Source organism: Heterocephalus glaber, unplaced genomic scaffold, assembly GCF_053883595.1.
Source record: "Heterocephalus glaber isolate CG9 unplaced genomic scaffold, H.glaber_assembly_v1.0 deba00001572, whole genome shotgun sequence".
In the NCBI taxonomy this organism is placed as follows: Eukaryota; Metazoa; Chordata; class Mammalia; order Rodentia; family Bathyergidae; genus Heterocephalus; species Heterocephalus glaber.
In genome coordinates, this window is record NW_028258357.1 from 18190642 (window position 1) to 18211333 (window position 20692).

The window sequence follows — 20692 nt, forward strand, 5'->3', positions numbered from 1 at the left end:
CAACCAGGAATCAGAGAGGGAAAGAGCCAGAGAGGAAGAGGTTGGGGTCACAACACAGTCCCTAGGGTCACACCCTTTAACTAGGTCCCACTCCTAAGATGTCACCACTTCCCAATACGGCCATCATATTATGAATCCATCAGTGATTCATCCACTGATGAAGTTAGACCCCTATGATCCAATCACCTTCTAAAATCCCAATTGGGCAATTAAGCTCCAAGCACATAGCTTTGGGGAAATACTTTTAGGTCCAAAACATAATAAGCATCCTGCTTTTTGCCCTTATAAACACCTTTCATGATGGTCTGTCATCATCTGAGTATGTGATTATTTTTTGATGCCTGTGTTCCTCACCAAGCTTGACATTATGGGTCATGGATATTTTTTATCGTCACCATTTTTTCTCTTCTGAAACCATATATTTGGACATTTTAAAGTCCAAATAAGGTGTAAACATGATAAATCTTGAGAAAAGACACATGCAGAAAGACGGTGGCAAAATGTCTACCAAAGAGCTATTTTGTACTTTTGTAGAAATCTAACACAGGGTTACTGTAGAACAGTTGGTCAATAAACATTTGTTGGAAGGGAATGAATGAAGCCTACTGGCTTCTGGTGGACTATTTTACTAGCAGCCAAATATGTATGAAACTCATTTATACTTGAGCTGGCACATTTGGTGCGTGAGGGGAGAGAACAAATACTGGGTAAACTTGAATGAAATAAATATTCGTCCAACAAAACCTTGATATCCTCTTCCTGGGTAGCAAATATAAATATTTATTTACAAACAAAATGCTATCTTGGTGAAGACAGAATATAAAGATTTAGAAATCATCTACAGAAAACAGCTTGGGGAAATGAGTTCGGATAGCATTCCTTTTTATTATTCAGCCTTTCAAGTTCCTTCTTTGGGAAGGAGGAAACGTTGTGGAAAAAGAAAAGAAAAGAAGAAGACTCAGAGGTATAGCTCAAAGTGAACTTTGCCTTGGATTTATTCTGGAAATTTCTTCAGGATGAAACTTCAGACATTTTGGTGAGATTTACCATTATCTTTCTTTCTTCTATCACCTCTTTTAATCTTACACCAATGTACAACCAAGGTAGACAAGACAGTTAAAATCCAAATCTCTGAAAATTTCCCTAGAAGGCAGAAAAGTAAAGATCTTGGGGGAACATTCGTTGAATTTTTGATCTGTTGACATAATGCATAGTCAAAATAATTCCAACAAGAAGTATCTTTAAAATACCATGTATTTACACAGACCTGTTTAACTTTCTGATAAAATTTAAGATAATAAATCATGGGCTCATCTCATTTTAAATCAAAGCCTTTATATTCATTTCTGTTTTTCTTTCTACCTATAAAAGAAATATATAACCAAAGTGTTCTATCTTGTGCACATTTCCCAAGTACTGAAATTTAAATGAAAACATATGGCGTTTTCACAGATAAATTAAAGAGCATCTCTTCTGAAACCACATATTTGGACATTTTAAAGTCCAAATAAGGTGTAAACATGATACATATTGAGAAAAGACACATGCAGAAGGACTGTGGCAAAATGTCTACCAAAGAGCTATTTTGTACTTTTGTAAATTAACTTGCTCCCTCCTTCTCTATCCCTTTTAACCAATGCCCCGTCTATGCTGCTGCTATGAACTCTGCTTATTTATGTTCCTTTCAGGGTTTTTATTTGAATACCGTCTTAACAGAAGTGCATTCTCAAATTGAGAAGTTTGTATGGGATCAAGAATGAATCTCATTGAACACTCCCACTTACCGGCCATGGATGAATTTTCCCTTTCTGAAAATTTATTTGGTAAGTTATCAAACTGATGTGAATATCAATAAAAGCAAATTATCACTTGGAAACACAGAAGAGAAACACATAGATAATGAGTCCAACAGAGAGTCAAGAAAATATTTTCGTTTGCTCTAAGTACTCAATAAATGTAAGCTACTCTGACAGGCTAGAGACAGATTGGACCTTGGATTCACTGAACCGAATGATCCATCTCTCTCTCTCCCTCTCTCTCTCTCTCTCTCTCTTTTTAATAAATGAGGACTGCAAGACACCAAGAGCTTTGTGACTTTCCCAAGGCCACAAAGCTAGATAATTAACTGAGCTCCAAGTCAAAGCTGATTCCAGCTCTAGGGTACTATTATATAGGGTATTATTATAGCAGGTACTAAAATATGAAACCATGATTCTTATGGTTTAATATTGTACCTATTAAAGGCTGAGATTACTTAGGATTCAGCTCTTGTGTAGTTTCTTATCCCTTACTGCTGGGGATCTATGGCACAGGGTCAAGATTAGTCACTCAACTGGATTAAGAACAAATTGTACTTAGTTGTTTTCAGTAGATCTGTAACCAGATGATGCCATAAAATGATATATTGCTCCACTTTATACATTTATAAAAAATATCTCATTATAAAGAGTTTAAATTGAGAACATTAACTAAAGAATCAAAAAGCAACAATATTTTAGGTGGGGCAGGGAGCCCTCCTGCCACTTCTAAAAGGATTCCCTTCTGAGTAAAAACCCTGCTGCAAGGTTAGGATGGTCCCAGTTCCCTTCTGACATTAATATGTGGACCATGCTAAACTATAATGGGGAAAATGCAAACACTGGAAACCCCACCAAGTTCAATGTGTTGGGATATGATCTCTTATTTGGTTTCCAATATCCCTAGAAGACATTCATTATAGCTTATACTATTAACTACTAGTCATCACTACTTTAGTGTGTAACGGTTTATCAGATAATTTCCAAGGAGGGAGTCAGTATTTGTAATATATTATTTATATGTCTACTTGCCCCAGTGCAGTATAAGAGCATTTAAGGGTATTGAACATGTTTCATTAATCCTTGTACATACTTGATAAATAACAACCCAATCATAAATAATAGAAAGGAATGGGAAAAACAGGTTTGCGGGGGGAGAAAAGAGATGTTGATTAGTAACTCTCAGAGAGATCAAAAACTGCAGTAATTATTTATGAAATCCAGTTCTCACGGATTCTCACTGCACCTTGTTTCTTCTGGTTGGCTTTTCTTCATCCTGTGGACACAGTTGAGGGCAGCAGGAGTCCCTGCCTTCATGTTCAGGTCCTTGACCATTTGCTTCTGGTCTGCCCTTCTAGTCTGTAGATAAATATATAGACATCTTTATAACACTTTACCAGTCAGAACTCACAGACTAATTAGGACTACTGGCACATATCATAGACTAAGGAAAACTCCACTTTAGATCATTTTACAAATAAAAACTGTCTTGCGTGTTGAAATCTCCTAATCTCCTAAGGTACTCAGATCCATTTTGTACGTGGGACTATAAGAGTTTCTCCTGCAAATTGTCCTAGCTGTAAGTAAATGTATGAGGGTGACCCTAGCAGACATGAGGTGAAAAAGATGTCAGTGAACAAAAATGGCTGCAAAGGTACTGTTAGGATAGAAGCACCTACAAAGCGATTGTTAAGGATGCCCTGTGACTGTGCTGTCCATATGTGTGTCTAGCTCTCTCTGGCTAGTTTGCATTCTTATCAGGATTCTTAATACGACATTGAAAGTTTCTGGGAATGTATAGCACGAGGTACATGAGCTGTAATGCACAGCTGTTATTCTTAGCTAGCAGTTTTTCACTCCCCTCTTCTAGTAAGGAAATCGGAACCATGTGTGACTCCTCCTTTTCCCTACTAAGCTCTAGAGCTGGGCCTTAGATTCTTTTAAAATTTCATGGCTTCAGGCTCACTGTACTCAACACACCTGGGCTTAAAGTAGGTCACAGGGGAGGATGAAGAAAATTGATTCCTTCATTCCTCTTCTTTGTCTTCCTGTGTGTCCTGATGACACAGATGGATTCTACATGGATGGATTCCCTGAGATTTTGGTGGAACCTATCAGGAGAAACATTGTGGCCATGGATGAATAGCCTACAGGCCAAACTCAGCACTCCTGGACCTTAAACTATACCAGAAATTCAGAAGAGTTAACCTATGGATTCAACTAGCCAGAAAGCTAGACTCTCCTCCAATGTTCTGTATTCTCAAGGACAGCAATTGTGTTGAAATAAGCACAAGTGGTATTTATGGCAGAGCATTCAAGATCCCTGTCGTTTCTCCCATTCAGATGTTGAACACTCACAGTAAGCTGGACGTTGGAATAAAGCAGAGAAAAAGACAGAGGGTGGACTCACAATAAAGACATAAATACATGAATGAACAAAATCATATCAGGTTGTGAGAAATCCTACAAAAACAAAATAAGGTGATGTCACAGTAGCTGGAGGGATGGGCTGTCCTAACTGGCGTGGACAGGAAAGGATTCTGAGGAGCTGGCACTTGAGCTGAGACAGAAAACCAGTAGTCAAGAACATTCCAGGAGAAGGGAAAAGCAAGTGCAAAGGCCCAAAGTCTGGAATGGACTTGTAAGGGCTTTGTCTTCCCATTTTTATTTAGGGCAGTAGAAAGTCTAGAGAACTGGCTCTGGACCCTGCTTTTCCACTAAACGTCAATGCAGTCTTGAACAACTCATTCAATTGGTGAAATGAGATTATTAGGCTGGGAATTCTAGGACCGCATCTAGTTTTACCACTGTAGCTCACGAATTGCTATAGTTGTTCATGTCGGAAGTAGCAAGTCAGTGGTACTCACCTGGCACATCACTTGTTAAATTGTTTCAGGCCAAAACGCAGGGAGGTCCCTCTCCTTGCATGTTATTATAGAGACCACAATTAAATCCCAACTTGAAGGCCTGGGGAAGGTGACCTGTATTGAAGACAAACACTGATGAGCCCACACTAATGGGTGCTGGAGACATTAATGACCTTTTCGGTGATAAACGCTCAGCTTCTTCTAGAAATAGCCGTGAACTCTTCATTTCCCAGAGGCTTTGCCCAAGGTGAAGGAGAATATCTCTACCCACGTAAATGGTTACTCCAAAAAGCAGAGCCTGAGGGAAGGGTTTGTGCGGGCAGTTTATGGCAGAAGTGATGGGAAGCAGATGCGGGGGGGGGGGCGGGCAGTGAGATGGGGAGGTGGGAGGAAGTGAGCCATCTAGAGCACTGCTGAGCTCAAGATGGGTAGGCAACCCTGAGAGCAGCATAGAGAATTGTCAGGGGGAAGCTGGGTGACTGGAGCACTTAGTGACTGGTCTTTGGTTCCCTCTGGCCGGGGCCATCCTGTGGGCACCGACTGTCCTGCGCTTCTGGACTGGCCCTGTGCTCAAGTGGAGCAGTCTCCTGCGGTGTTGGAGAAGTTCTGTAGAGAAGGCAAAAGGCACGTGGCACGCTCTTGAGAGGCTGCCGTGTCGGCACTGAGATGCCTCAGCTACAGCTCAAGGTTGTGACATCATCACCAGAGAAAGGAGCAAAAACCTTAGACAAACTGGAGAGGCAGAGAGGGGGCTGGGTTCACCTCCTTGAGGTGCTGTAATTAATTCTGCTGCCCTGGCAAATCCAGATAGAATCTAGCCCATGCGTAACTGAATCCACACGGAAGACTTGGAATGGAAGGACATGCTGACCTCAGGGATAAGTCTCTCTTCCTTTGGGAAAACCTGCCAGCTGAGAAACCTGGTCAAATATTAATTTAGTGGCTTAAAAAAGGCATCTCTGATGAATGAAGGCAAGGTTTTATGTAATTAGTGCACAATAAAAAGCAATGATGGCAAAGTCCACAGCTTCCCGCAGTTAGATATAGTGACTAACAATCTATATTGCATTTTAGTAAATTGTAGTTTAAAAATGAAAAAAATCACAGAACTTTAAAGACTGATAGGTGCAGCATTCAAATAACAAGTCAGAATAAGGAAGAGAAGGTTCAGTCTTATGTTCCCACGCCCAGCATTCCTAGGATGAGTCTCTGGATTTACTCACGTCAGTGATGGTGGGAAAATTTCACTGAATGTGAGTGGAAAAAAAGAAATGAAATTAAAAGAAATGAAGTCTCAGAATCCAGTGACATGCTCGGTTTTCTCCCTGTGAAATGGAGGGATAAGGATACTCCACAGCTTATTGGGAGGAACAAATGGGACGTAGCTCTGTAAACTCCAGGGTATTCCAAAACGTTACAATGAACCCAGAATTTAAGAAGCACTTGTTTCATTTTAAATGGTTGAAATTATAGACGTTAATCCACTCATTGGAAAAAGGAAGTACTGTTTATCTTATCATTGTTGAGTGGAAAAAATTTTCAAAGAGCCAACAAAAATTAACACGTAAATAAATTTCTGGGCATCCTAAGGAAGGAAACATGTTCTCCATCTCATCTTGGCATGATTGTTGCCACAACAGCTTTTGAATCCACATTTTTATTATTGTATCTAATGGTTTTTCCAAAGCTCCACTTAGAATGAGGCCCACCCAGTAGCAGAAGGCAGATCCATATAATCTTATTCACTTACATTCCATTTTATTTGGCCGTTTCGTATTGTTTTATATGTCACTTAGCTTATGCCCATTTTCTCTGGATGTGCTGTATTTTTACCAGAAGATATTTGATTTAAAATCTGGTTCTCGCCTATGCTTACGTGAAGAGAATCTTCCAGATGTTTCAGAATCATCCAGATGCTTTTAAATGCAATTAAAAGTTTTAAAATGAAGTTTTGTAGAATATTTCTGACATTTGATTTTAAGTATTTTTCCATCTCTCCGAGTTCAACTCAAAAAAGGCAGTTCTGACTTATTGGGTGAATTAAAGCTGAAAGTTTCCAGAATATGGAAAGTTACCACTTGCTCAGACAAAATGGAGCTTTTTCTTCAAAGAAGCATACTTGAAATATTTTGTCACTATTGGTTCTTGTCCATATCTCTTCCACAACTGTAAGCATTCTCTAAGGTTTTTGTTAATTTGCTGGGGCTTTGAGTTTTGTTTTCCCAAGGAGCCTGAGATCTGGTACTCTTGATAGTGGAGTACAGAATGAGAAAGGAAAGAGATATTGAAGAAACCTTTCCTTATTACAGAACAGCTCACTGCTACTTTCAGATAGGGCATGCGTAGTTCGGTCGAGGCCTGCAGCAAAACAGAGAGCTACAGACAAGTTGGCCAGGTGGTGGGAGATTCCAGTGCATTCTAGGGCTAAACTCTCAACCTGGCAGGCTAAGAGACAGCTTCTCAGGGTGAGAAAGGTTGATTATAAATCAGATCACAAAATTCATACTTACAGTGATAAAAAGAATTGTGACGATAGCCATTTCTTCAGTGCTTTCCATGTGTCAAACATCACACAAAGTACGTTTTAGATTTGTTAGCAGATTTACTGGTTCCATCCCAATTCTGCCATTTCATCTGTGGTCTTAGGCAAATTCTTTATCATTTCACAATTTACTTGCTTTTATGGTGCTCAGAAGAGATACAGGCCCATCATAAGGGTCTGTGCTCTATCTACTAGTGATAGTAATTCTCACAACACTTCTATGTGGTAGATACCATCACTATTCTCCCTTTATGCTGAAAAACATGGATATTTAAACATGTAAAATAATCTGTTCAACATTCCATAAACAGTAAACAGGCCACTGAGATATAATCAGGACAAGAAATCAGACTTGAATGTTTAAAGCTCTGGGCTAAGAGAACACTTCCGTTCATCTTCTCAACGGACAAAGTCTTTCCGGTGAGACTGTATCAGAGCCTGTTGGTCTCGGCTCTTCTCAAGGATTGTGCTCGGAAGGGCATTGCCAGCCTTTGGGCTGGGACTTTCCTTCTTTCATGCCTTCAGAGCTGATGCTCAATTATCAATTATTCCCACTGCACCCAGGCCCCATCTGCAAGAGTGCTGTCCCGTCAAATGATCTGTGACGATGGACATGTTCTGGATCTACTATGTCCAGGGCACACGTGATCACCAAACACTTTAATATGACCAGTGTGATTGGGGAATTGATTCTAACTTAAGTTTTCATAACCATAGACAGCTAGTGGCTACTGTTTCAGAAAGCAGAGATCTGCAGGAAAAAAAAAATGTGTATTTAGAAGACAAAAATAACATGAGGCGGTGGATCTTTTCAGGGAGAAGCAAAGGGATCCAAACGGTCTCATGAGAACATTCTGTATGAGTTTCACAGCCACAGAGGTTCTCTGGATGCACTGAATGATCCTGCTCCTTCCTTATCTAATGTGATGTTTCAGAAGGCAACACGCATGCCTGTTTACATCACCCAGTGAAAAATTCAGTGGAGAATTCTCGAAATAGAGAATTTAGAGATGGCTTGTCTTGGTTCACATCCTTTTAGTAGCTCTTCTGCCCAAGCTCCTCTTGGGGTAGGGGTAGTTTGGGGATGATGAGGTGAGGAGAATGAGGTCCAAAGAAGCAGAGAAGAGTTTTGAGACGGTGACCCTTGATTTGGCACCCCAGCTGAAGTACCCCACAGACCACCCCCTTTTCCTCTTTTTCGGCAACTAGGGCAAGTGTGTCTTAATTTCCCAGTCACGACATTTTGAGTCACAGGTCAGGAGGTTCATCTCCTACTGTGCACCAAACACTGAGCTGCTTTGCCTGCTCTGCAAAAGAGGGGTGGAGACAGTGGACCTCACAAATCATGCCTTCCACAAAGGGCGAGTGATGAGCCAGTGAGCTCATGCCATGGATCCGCTTCGTGTGCTTGTAAGGCTGGAGAGAGGCCTTGGCAATTATTACACACATATGTCACCTTGCCTCTAAAAGCTGCTTTCCTATTTACTATCTCATTTTATCTTTACAACGGGCCTAAGAGAAAATGTAGGGCGCAGTTATTATCTGTGTTCTAGCATCTGTTAGTGTAGACAAATGGGGCCCACGGGAGTGAGGAAACGTGCCTAGGGTTACACAATGCTGTGTTATGCCTGAGCTCAACACTGGATGTACTAAGTCTCCTTCTAAAGCTCTCTCTTTCCCCAAACAAACAAACAAACAAGCAAGCAAACAACAGCAGACTAATGCTTGATATCCAGACATTATGCTACAAGATAAAACAATAGAATTATCTCTATTCAATAAGCCACCCACACCACAGTATGAGTCCAAACTGAGTAATCATAACATCAGTGATGGGTGGTCACCCTTTGTGCTCAACATTTTCTAAATACTTATTTCTGTTTAATCCATATATAACTATCAGTTGGCATAATTATCAGCTCCATTTTTACAGATGAGTAAATCAAGGCAGAAAATGGTTCATGAGTTTGTTCATGGTCCACAGAACTAGCAAATATCAAGAAAGCCTGGATGTATTAGCTTGCTAGGGCTGTTGTAACAGTAGAGTCGGTAGCTTTAACAACAAAAATGCATCATGTCATAGTTCTGGAGGCCAGAAGCCTAAAATCACATGTCAGCAGAGTCGGTTCCTGTTAAGGGCTTCAAGAGAAGAATCTTTTCTATGTGCCCCTCCTTGGCTTGTCCAAGCTGTTTTCTCTCTCCCTCTTTCTTTCTTTCTCTCTCTCTCTCTCTCTCTTTCTTTCTTTCTTTCTTTCTTTCTTTCTCTCCTTCAGTTCTTTTATTGGTACATTTTAGGTATACAATACGTTTACATTTATCATTGAGTGCTTGTACCTGTACATGATGTATCTTGGTTCTTATTTTTTCCCCATTCCCTGTGCACCCTTTACCCCCTCCACCCTTTCCTGTTTACATAGACTTTGTTTCCATTTTTTTCTTTTCTCATAATTTTTCCTTTCCCTTCTTTCCTTTCCCCTTCCCCTCCCACCACCCCACCCCTTTGGACCTTTTCTTCCTATTTCAAATTATCAATTATTCATTTGAATCATTTTCATCCTTATTTACACTTTCAGTTTCTCACACTAGAGAAACTATTTGGTATTTACACGTATGTGTATTTTTCTATCACCTTCTCTCCACGTGTGTCTGTCTGGGTCTCTACTCCTCCTTTTTATAAGGAGATGAGTCAGACTGATTTAGGGCTCCACCTAGTCCTCATTTGAATTTGATTGCCCAAAGAAGGTCACTTTGTGAGGTACATGTGAATTTTAGGGGTGGGGTGGCACACACTTCAAGGCACAAGACTGGATGCGAACCCAGTTGGCCTGATCAGTAGGCTTCCAGACCGCTTACCCTTAAGCATTATGTTTTAATGCTTCCTGACAGTACAGAGTGATGCCATTCTCTTGCAAATGTCAAGACCTGGAGCATGGCACTTGACCTCCAAATACAGTTGTAGAGCCATGGAGCAGAAACCTGTCCTCTATGGGTTCTTAAGCTGGGAGAGTGCTCCCTGAGAATATTTATCTAAGAGCCTGGTTTCTAGCTTACGAGGCACTTTGGCAAGGAGGACTGTTCTCATAAACATTCACAAATATTCTGCTCTGTAATGAAGTTAATCAGTAAACCACACAACCTCTGGCCTTCTCTCACTTCTCACCTAGTCTCATTTTCTGTTGCTGTGAATAAGCTAAGGATGGTAATGCAGGTTCAAGGGTTAGAGACTCCAATTCAAATCAGTCCTCACCACAGCCACCCGTCGCCAGGATTTGTCACAGAAATGATGAGTCCGAAGGCTGCTGAAGGTAGGACCGTGTGCACGGTGGTCTCGGTTGCGCTTCTGTAGTTGGACAGAGAGCGCTGGGGTCTTCTGTTTGAGATTACAGCAGCATGGCTCTGAGATCTCTGTCAGAGAGGGCTCAGTCGGATGGAGAAGACTGAGGGGAAAGCCTGGGCTGGGGTGATTTTTATAGGGTTCTAAACAGGTGAGAATCCTACCGGGATTAAATCCAAATCTATGTTCCCTAACATTCTTTACGGGATATGAGGTCAGATTAACATCATTCTTTTGAGTGAAATCAAATGTTAATGTTAACATCCATGGATACTAAAAACACCAAAAGTACATTATTTAATGCTATATTTTTAAAATGATGAGTCTCAGACCTCAGTGGTTCATGCAGCCTACCTAGTGGCTTGTGCCCAGCATTATAAATTGAAATAGAGTTATGTACATGAACCAATTCCCTACAATGAATGTAAGCATTATACACTGCAAACATGGGCTAATAAAAATGAAAAATTAAAAAGGAAAAAAAAAGATAAGCTGAAATAGAACAGAGTAGAATAGAAATAGTGTGCCTCTCAAGAAATAAAGATAGATGTTATTTCATGAAAATTTTGTTTCAGGTACATAGGTAAAGATGTGTTAGAATATAAAATATATTTTATAAAATATAGAGATATTTAAATTTTTTATCAAATACTAAAATTAAATATTTAAAAACATTTTAATATATAATATTTTTTAAATATCCCATAAAAATACAAAAAAGAGCTATGATACAAAACATTTCAAATTGTATGATGTAGTAAAAAGCAATAAATAGAAAACAAAAGCAATGTGAATTTAATGAACTATCTTCATATCAGACTTGTCCCAACAGCCTATGGCAAATCAGGTATGTGAAAACTTTTCAGTTTAGGGTATTTATTTTCTCTGAATTAAAATGTCTATTGTAATTAAAAGACAGCACATTATAAATATTATTTTAATATTTTTCTCAAAACAGAAACTCACCTTTTAAAATTTCCACAGAAAAGAAATTTGACTGTCTTTATGATTACGCCCATTAGGAAGGTATTTTCAACCACAGACTGGGAGGCATGCTATCATGTTTACCGGGACATTTCACAGTGACTGGCACTGTATTTAGAGAGGGAAATTAATTGGAAGACTGGGAAAGCAAATCTCCCTTCCCCTTCAATTTAACACACATTTATTAAACTTTTACCATGTCAGACATTGTGTCAGGTGCCAGGAATGATAACAAGGGAATATTATATTTTCCCCAAAGAATTTACAGATTAACCACAATAATAACAAAAACGTACCAAATGCTTGTATTATGTCAGAAACTACAGAGTTCCCATTCTTTGTCTGAGTCCATCCTAGACTTCTGACACAGGCGCTCCATTAGTCCCAGCGTGAGAGTGGAAGGAACAGAAGGTTCAAGTTCAACGTCTTTCCCAAGTTCCTAATCTAGGGAGCTGCAGGCAACTTGAATCTAGGTTTGCCCACTCACTAGTTCACGCTTAAGTAGTTTCTCAGACCGTTCGAGTTTATCACGGAAGATTAGCTGTGGACACATAAAAATGATTGTGCACATGATAAGTGCAACGGAAGAGGTGTGCACAGAGGGTCAAAGAGGTTAATCCCACCTGGCGGAAGTAGGGCAGGCCTCGGCAAAAGGCCATGCGGTGCCAAGGCAGGGAGAGGTACTCGCATCAGCAAAGCCTGGCTCCCGGAACCGCAAACAGCTTCACAAATGCAGCCATGTCACCTGGCCAAGAAGCAAGCATGGATTAGGAAATACAGGAAGGCAGAAAGGCAAGTTTCCCATTCAATTCAATAAACATTTATTAAAGATTTGCTGTGGTCAGCATTGTGCCAGGGATTAAAAAAAAAACCGGATGGAGCTGATGTCCATAATCTCAGCTATTCAGGAGGCTGAGGCAGGAGGATCTAGCCTGAGTCTAGAGTCTGGCCTGCACAATGTAGTGAGACCTTGTCTCAAAATAAAACAAAAAGGGCCAAGGATGTAGTTCAGTGGTAGAGCCCCTGCCTAACATGAAAGACTCTGGGTTCGATTCCTAGTTCAAAAATGCTACAAAGCCAACAACAGAAACTGGATGGAACCTGGGCTCTTATTCAGGGCTATCAGAAAGCCAAGTGGGAGTGTGAGACAGTACCTCGATTATCATGTGGGTTAATTTCCCGTCGTGGGTGTACAGTACTCCGCTCACAAACTCCTTAGAGCTGCACTGTCTAATTTGACAGTCAGTGCTGTTTAATCTTAAATTCTAATTAAATTAAGCAAAATTTAAAATTTAGTTCTTGGTATCACTAGCCACAGTGCAAGTATTTAATATCCTCATTGGATTAATGGCTACCGCGTTGGTAGGCACAGAGTCCTTCTCTATCACTTTGGATAGTGGTCTTTTAGAGAATCTACTGAACGCTGGGGGCTCTACCCAGAAGTATTTTGCTTTCCTTTTCAGGGGTTCTCAGACTCCTCTGGACTGGTTGTTCCGTGTGTTCCTGTTTAAGAATCCCTTCTTAAACTCTCACGGAAAACTTCCCGTCAGAAAGGAATCCAAATTCACATACTTTAAAGCCAAACGGCTTCAACCCCTTCCACGAGGTCTCTATTACACAGTTTCATATTTATTTACTTATTTACTTGTTTTTGTCCTGGTTCTTGATATTCCCACCTCCCAAAACACCAGAGAAAGGCTGGGACCTCTTCTATCTTCTTCTTCTTTCTCTTTTCTATCATTCTTGTTTGTAGGTGTATCCTCAGAGCCTAACAATGTCTGCCAAGTAATAAGTGTTTATAATGTCTCAATACTTATGTCATGAAAACAGACCATATGTTGATAACAGTTACTAAGCAACGATCATCAGAATCAGGATTTTGGTAGGTTCTTTAGGAAATGGCATATCTTTTACTGACAGTGGACGTAGCAAAGCTTTTTCTCAACAGCAGCATTTGATACTCAGATTTCCTTACGAGATAGCAAGGCTGAGATTCCATTTTGCAGAAGAAGTTGGGACAGAAAGAGGGTAGGCAGTTGTTGAAGCCCTCACAGTCGGTTGACAGTGGACGTTGCTTTGGTAGACCGTTCTGGAACACTTTTATCTTTAGTTGGAAGCTGCCTGCATATTCACTCTGTACTTTGTAGAGATGTGATGAGCACCATGAAATACTAGGAATGGGCGTGCTTTGAAAAGAAAAGCATTACATCATGTTACTGTATACTGTTTTCCTATCTTTGCCATGTTCTACTGTTCTAGCACATTATTATCTATAGCTTTGTAAAAAGCTTCCTGTCTTATTCTGGAGGATGCCATAGATTAATGTGACATTGATCTCATTGATCTGAGGTGGAGCTCTACTGCATTTCTTTCTTTCTTTTTTTTTTTTTTTTTTTTTTGTACAGGGAATCGAAGTCAGGTCCTTGAGCTTGTGCACCAGGCCGCAAAACCACTGAGCTAAATCCCCAGCCCCTGCATTTCTTGATTATGGAAATATTTGTTCTGAAGAAGTGATGCTTAGGGATCTTGAATTGTCATAATCTTGAGTTGTGAGGAAAAAAATCACCCATTTTCTTGAGTTCTAGAGAATCCAGATCCCATCCTTGATTGGTCTTGGGCAGGTTGCTTACCTTCCTACACCTGTGGTAGCGAGAACCAGGACAGCAATGGAAGAAGAATTCAGAGGCCAGGTTGGAGCATAAAGTCTAAGAAGAAATGAAATCAGTGTCCCTACTACTTTGTAGTTCTTTTCAATCCCATTTGCTCAGAAATTTTACTCACATTCAGTTATGAAGTGGATCAGGATTTTGTTACATTTTATCTTTTCTTTTCTTCCTTGTAATCACTCTGTATTTTTCTTCTTCCACTTTGTGGTCCTAAGAGCAGCACTACTAAAATGTTTTTTTCCTGTCAGATGTACTGACTTTTCTCCTCGTTTATATAGGTAAGTCAGGCTTGAGAATGGAAACTGAATTTTTCAGATATTCTATATTGTGCGCTCCGGTAGCCATTTCCTGGGTCAGTGCAGAATGTATTACTTTCGGCAACATTTATGGTGTATATGTTCCATTTTGCCATTGTAGAAAAGTCTTGAATTCCGAGGCTCAAAGCTATTAGTTATATGCTCACAGACATTGAGGAATAAGGAGCTAGGAGAGCAGCTAGTACAGGTCTTCTCTCTATGAGACCTGGGCAGCATAAGTAAGTGATGGGTTTTAAACCCTATGTAATTAGATTTAGAACTATGACTCCCAGGATGTGGAGCCAGAGGAGACTTCCCAAGCGAAGCGATACTTACAGCAAAATTTGTAGACAGGCGATTAGAGGGTTCAAGGTCTGGAAGGCGATAGCTATGTTGAGAAGCGTTGCAGTCTCAGGACTCAGCCCATGAGAAAAGCCCTGATCTGGAAGCAGCAAAGTTCATTCAAGGAACAGAAACAGGTGTGGTGGCATGTGCCTGTCATCCCAGCACTAGGAGTCTGAGGTAGGAGGACGGCCTCAAATTCAAGGGCAGCCGGGACTACATAGTAAGTTCAAGGCCAGCCTGAGCTACATAGCGAGATCACCTCAAAAACCAGAAACAAAAAAATTTAAAAATAAAGGAACAGAGAAGTGGGAACATGGAAAATGGCTGGACAAGAAAGGGTGGGTCTGGCAGAGCCGTACAGGCCTTGTTGTAGGTTATGCATAGTAGAGGCATTGAAGGGAGTGACAAACTCAAGTACAGAGAGCAGAGGAAGAGGAAGGCTTGGACTATCACGTCTTCGAAGCATCTCGCACCTGCTACTGCCCCAGAGAATCACGATTCATGGCATGGGCTTGGAGGTCAGACCCCTCAAGTGCTAACCTCAGCTCCTTAGGAAGGTAGGAATGAAAATGTTTCACTTCTACAAACGAGTAACACAGGATGATCCTTTGTAATTTGTAACATGAGAGCATACTATTATCTGCCTCCTAGGACTATGTGAGAAATAAATGAGGGTCTGGCATGAGAAAGCCGATCAAGTTTTCTGCCACTTGCAGTAATAATGATATCAGGCATCTTCTGAGCACTTCCAAGAGCGTTTTCCATCTATGGGTGCAGATTCACATCCCTAATTGCTAATTCCACACTCCCAAAATGCTGAAAACTAGTTTGCTTGTTTTTTTAAGTTTGGTACACACCACTTTGGAGCAAAACCTGACCTGAATGGATGTGAAACTATTTGTGGTTGTTATTTATTCCCCTTTGTGTGACCATCCATACATTTTGCTGTGGAAATTGTGGCTGGGTTTGAGTTCGATATGTAAATTCCACTGCAGTCTGTGCTAGGATCCACGGAATTTCCAGTTCTAAAACCATCTCACCCCCAGGGTTCCAGATGAGGAACTGTGGATTGGTGTTATCTCACCCCATTGTCCACAGAACCTCCAATACCGATCCTTTCATTCCAACCTCCTTGTGCAAACCAAGCCTCAACAGTAGTTTAAGAAATTGCTCAAAATCCCCCTGTTCAGAGCGGTGGGCTGGAATTTTGACCTAGGGTTGTCAGACAGTGTTTTGGAGAATCAGACACATTTACACGTGGTCTTATCTCTTATTTATGTGCACTACATCTTTTAGTAATTTCCATAATTTAAATTTTCCTATTTTCTAAAAAGCCATAGTTTTATGTTTTTAGGAAACAGAAACATTTTTATAACCTATTAGGTTTTCGTGACCTAGAGGTTTTATATGTAAGCATCTCATTCAACAATAACAGTGGTAGGAACGATTACTCATATTTTAAGGTCAGTTATAATTTACTGAATAATTATGTACTAAATTTAGGAAAGTGCTTGCTGTACATTATCTCATTTAATTCTTACATCAACCCAGTGAGGTAGGTATTATTATAATCTGTTTTATGAAGAGAAAGTTGTGACTTAAAGATTTTGAGGAACTTGCCAACTGCACACACAGATAGGGCAGGAGTCTGGTTAAAATTCAGGTAGACGGATTTCAGAAACATTATTATTATTCTTATTTTGGTACTGGGGATCAAACTCGGAACCTTGCACTTGCGAGGCAGGCACTGGACAGAAATATAATTTTTTAAAATTCTTTGTTTTATAGTATTTAAAACAACATGTACACATGGCAAAAGTCACAAACAATAAATTATTGTTCAATCTCCTACCCCAGAAAATACTGTAATGTAATATTGCCTCCTACAATCCCACAATCACTATCATCCTGTTTATGTATCATGCAGAAATTTACCTTGCCTACAAATACTGACACACACACATGCGTGCACACACACACACACACACACACACAAGTAACCACATGAATATCCATATGTTCTACAGTTTACCTTCTTCAAATAGTACCATGTAGTGGAACCTTTCCATACCGGTCATATAGAGATCTATATCACTGTTTCACATCACTGTTTCACATTCAGTGTAGGGATGCAACAGAAACATTTTTTAACCAGACTCCTATTGATGGATGTTTAAATTGTTTACAATTTATGGTTCTTACAAAGTTGCTGCAGATAAGAGTTTTTATTTGCATGAAAACACTTTTTCATGTAGATTCAGGCATAGCTCTAAAATAAGTTTTCTAGCACCAGAGAATTTTTGCTGGGTATTTGAGGTTTAAATCTTGAAAGATATTGACAAATTGTCCTCTAGGAAGGTTTGTTTTTCTAACAGTGAATCAATCTTATCAAACTTTCAAAATCTTTGAATTTAATTATTGGCAAAGGCACATGCATTTTTATATGTCTATAAAACACTTGTATTTATTTCCAAAAACTGTTGTTTGTGTCCTTTGTTCTTTTTTCTGTAGGCTGCTGAAAGTTTTCTTATTAGTTTACTAGAGCTTATTATGTATTAATGATATTTCTTTGGTCTGTCTTCCATGTTGCAGATGTTTTTCTGAGCTTATAAACTCTTATTTATGTACATGTTAAAGTTAATTTTATATAGTTAAATATACTTGTCACGGTTTATATACGTAGATTTTATACTTCATATAGTTAAATGTATATATTTCATTCTTAGAGCCCACACTCCTAACCATTGAGTCAAACTGACTCTCTAGGTTCTAGAATGATGACATTAATCTTAATTCTGTTGTCCGTTTTGCTCAGGTGTGCTATCAGAGCAAGCAGTGGGTCCTCTGGGACAGAGCCTAGATGTGGAACCATACTCCCAATACAGCAATGTCCAGTTTCCCCAAGTTCAACCACAGATTTCCTCATCCTCCTATTATTCCAACCTGGGCTTCTACCCCCAGCAGCAGCCGGAAGAGTGGTACCCTCCTGGGATCTACGAACTCCGGCGAATGCCTCCTGAGACTGTCTACCAGGCAGAGACCGAGGTGGCAGAGATGCCCGTAACGAAGAAGCCCCGGATGGGTGTCTCAGCAGGGAGGATAAAAGGGGGCGAGCTGTGTGTCGTTTGTGGAGACAGAGCGTCTGGGTATCATTACAATGCACTGACTTGTGAAGGCTGCAAAGGTGAGTGAGCGTCTACTGATCGGCAATTTTCTCTTTGTTAAAGCTCTTCTACCTTGATGGTTGAAATCCTTGAACTAGATTCTCCCCATTTTCTCCTTCTCTGCGTTTACCTTCTCTCCTTCATTGAACTCCCCTAGATTTCTATGAAAAGTCTGTTAAAGTGTTTAGCTTAGCTATAAGTAATCGTAGGCTACGTGAGGCCATATGTACAACCCACAGACAACGTTGCCCTGATTGGGGAAAACCTGAGTGTTTCCTCTATCTATAATACAAAAGGGTGTTCACTTTTACCTGTCTTCATCAATCTAGTAGTGGAAGTTTTAGCCAAAGCAATTAAGCAGGAGAAAGAAATATAAGGCATATACATAGGAAAAGATTAAGTACGATTATCCCTGTTTGCAGATATGGGACTAGATATAGAAAAAACTAAAAATTTCACAAAACAATTATTAGAAGTGATAAACAAATTCAGTAAAGTAGGATATAAAATTAATATACAGTATTAGCAATGAAATTGTTGAAAAAGAACCATGAAAGCAATCACATTCAGATTGCTACCCAAAAAATCAAGATTATTAGGAATAAATTTAAACAAGGAAAGACCTCTACAATAAAAATTACAAAACTGTAATGAAATTTTGAAAAGCTATTAGCCAGGATCATGGTGTAATAAGACATAACGTTTTTCCTTTAAAAAATTTAAGTGCGTGTGTAGAGTTAAGAAGCTGTTGTACATTTATGATTTTTTTTGTATTAAATTCTTTTATTGGTACATTGTAGGTATATAACACAATTACATTTCTCATTGGGAATTGTACCTTTACATAATGCATCTTGGTTCTTATTTTTTCCCCATTCCTAGCCCTCCCTTCACCCCCTCCACCCTCCCCTATTTATAAAGACTTTATTTCCACTTTTTCCATTTCTCAGCATTTTTCCTTTCCCTTCTTTCCTTTCTGCTGCCCCTCCCACTACCCCTACCCCTTTGGACCTTTTCTTCCTATTTTACATTATCGATTATTCATTCTAATCATTGGTACATTTTAGGTATACAGTATAATGACATTCATCATTAGAAATTTGCACCTTTACATAGTCTCTCTTGGTTCCTATTTTTCACTCTTGCCCAGCCCTCCCTTCACCCCCTCCATTCCTCCCTATTTATAAAGATTTTGTTCCTATTTTTCCATTTTCTCATATTAATCCCATTCCCTTCTATCCTTTCCCCCACCCCTCCCACTTCCTTCCCCTTTGCCCCTTTTCTTCCTATTTCACATTACCCATTATACATTTAGTCCTTATTTACACTTTCAGTTTCTCACACCAGAGAAACTATTCAGTATTTACACATGTGTGTCCTATTTATTTCACTTAAGAGTATTGCCTCAATGTGCATCCACTTAGCTATAAATGTCTCTAATTTCTCATTTTTTATGGCTGAGTAGTACTCCATTTTATTAAAAAAACCACATTTTCTTTATCCAGTCTCCAGTTGATGGGCATTTGGGCTGTTTCCAAGTTTTAGCTATTACAAACTGCGCTGCTATGAACATGGGTGCACATATATCACTGTGGTATGATTCTTTTAATTCTTTGGGGAAGATCCCCAGCAGTGGAATAGCAGGGTCAAATGGGACTTCCAGTCCTAGTTCTTGGAGGTATCTCCATACTGATTTCCACAGTGGTTGCACCAGTCTACACTCCCACCAGCAGTGGAGCAGGGTTCCTCTTTCCCCACAGCCCCACCAGCATTTGTTATTGGTTGATTTCATGATAGCAGCCATTCTTTCTGGAGTGAGGTGGAATCTCAGCATTGTTTTCATTTGCATCTCTCAAATGACCAGTGATGTTGAACATTTTTTCATGTATTTATTTACTATTTCTACTTCTTTATCTGAGAAATGTCTGTTCATTTCAGATGCCCATTTTTGGATTGGGTCTTTAAATTTGGGAGGTCTGATCTTTTTAAGTTCTTTATAGATTCAAGATAGTAGACCTTTGTCTGAGGAAGAGTAGGTGAAGATTTTTTCCCACATTGTGGGTTGTCTCTTCACACTGCTGGTAGTTTCTCTTGCTGTGCAGAAGCCTTTTAATAAGAAGAGATCTCATTCGTTGATTGTTTGTGCTAGTTCATGGGCAGCTGAGGTTTTGTTCATAAAATCTTTTCCTACACCGATGTCGTCAAGGGTTCTACCTAACCTCTGTTCCAACTGGTTCAGAGTTTCTGTTTTAATATTTAGATCTTTAATCCATTTTGATTTTAGTTGAGTGCATGGTGAGAGATACAGGTCTAGTTTTAATCTTTGGCAAGTTGAAGCCCAATTTTTCCAGCACCATTTATTAAAGAGGCTATCTTTCCTCCAGTGAGGGTGTTTGGCTCCTTTGTCAAAGATGGGATGGCTGAGTGTGTCTGGTGTTGTTTCTGCATCTTCTAATCTGTTCCACTGTTCCTCAGGTCTGTTTCTTTGCTAGTACCATGCTGTTTTTATCACAGTAGCTTTGTAGTAGAGTTGCAGGTTGGGGATTGTGATACCCCCTGCCATGTCTCTGTTACCTAGAATTGCTTTTGCTATTCTGGGTCTCTTTTTGCTCCAAATGAATTTTTGGATTGTTTTCTCGAGGTCTATGAAGTATGCTGCTGGGATCTCAATTGGAATTGCATTAAATCTATATAGCAG

The 20692-nt window shown here is 39.7% G+C and overlaps 1 protein-coding gene and 1 long non-coding RNA gene across 8 annotated transcripts in view; one reads left to right on the forward strand and one right to left on the reverse strand.

Annotated features, from left to right (window-relative positions):
- Nr1h4 (nuclear receptor subfamily 1 group H member 4) overlaps positions 1-20692 on the forward strand; it is an 81916-nt gene that overhangs the window by 18016 nt on the left and 43208 nt on the right. For 2 of the 7 annotated variants that reach the window (XM_087192667.1, XM_004844869.4), the window contains exons 1-3: positions 895-1036; positions 1689-1823; positions 17646-18014. In XM_087192667.1, the coding sequence (XP_087048793.1) occupies positions 1745-1823; positions 17646-18014 (448 nt within the window). In that variant the 5' untranslated portion in view covers positions 895-1036; positions 1689-1744. Of the gene's footprint in view, positions 1-894; positions 1037-1688; positions 1824-10182; positions 10511-17645; positions 18015-20692 lie in introns of those variants that run through there. The other 5 variants (XM_087192668.1, XM_087192669.1, XM_013072276.3 and 2 more) reach the window with 5 other exon arrangements.
- On the reverse strand, positions 1020-4923 carry LOC147823605 (uncharacterized). Its single transcript, XR_015443556.1, has 3 exons — positions 4664-4923; positions 3043-3155; positions 1020-1143 (listed from the first exon to the last, which is right to left on the reverse strand). It is a non-coding gene; the product is annotated as an uncharacterized LOC147823605 (long non-coding RNA).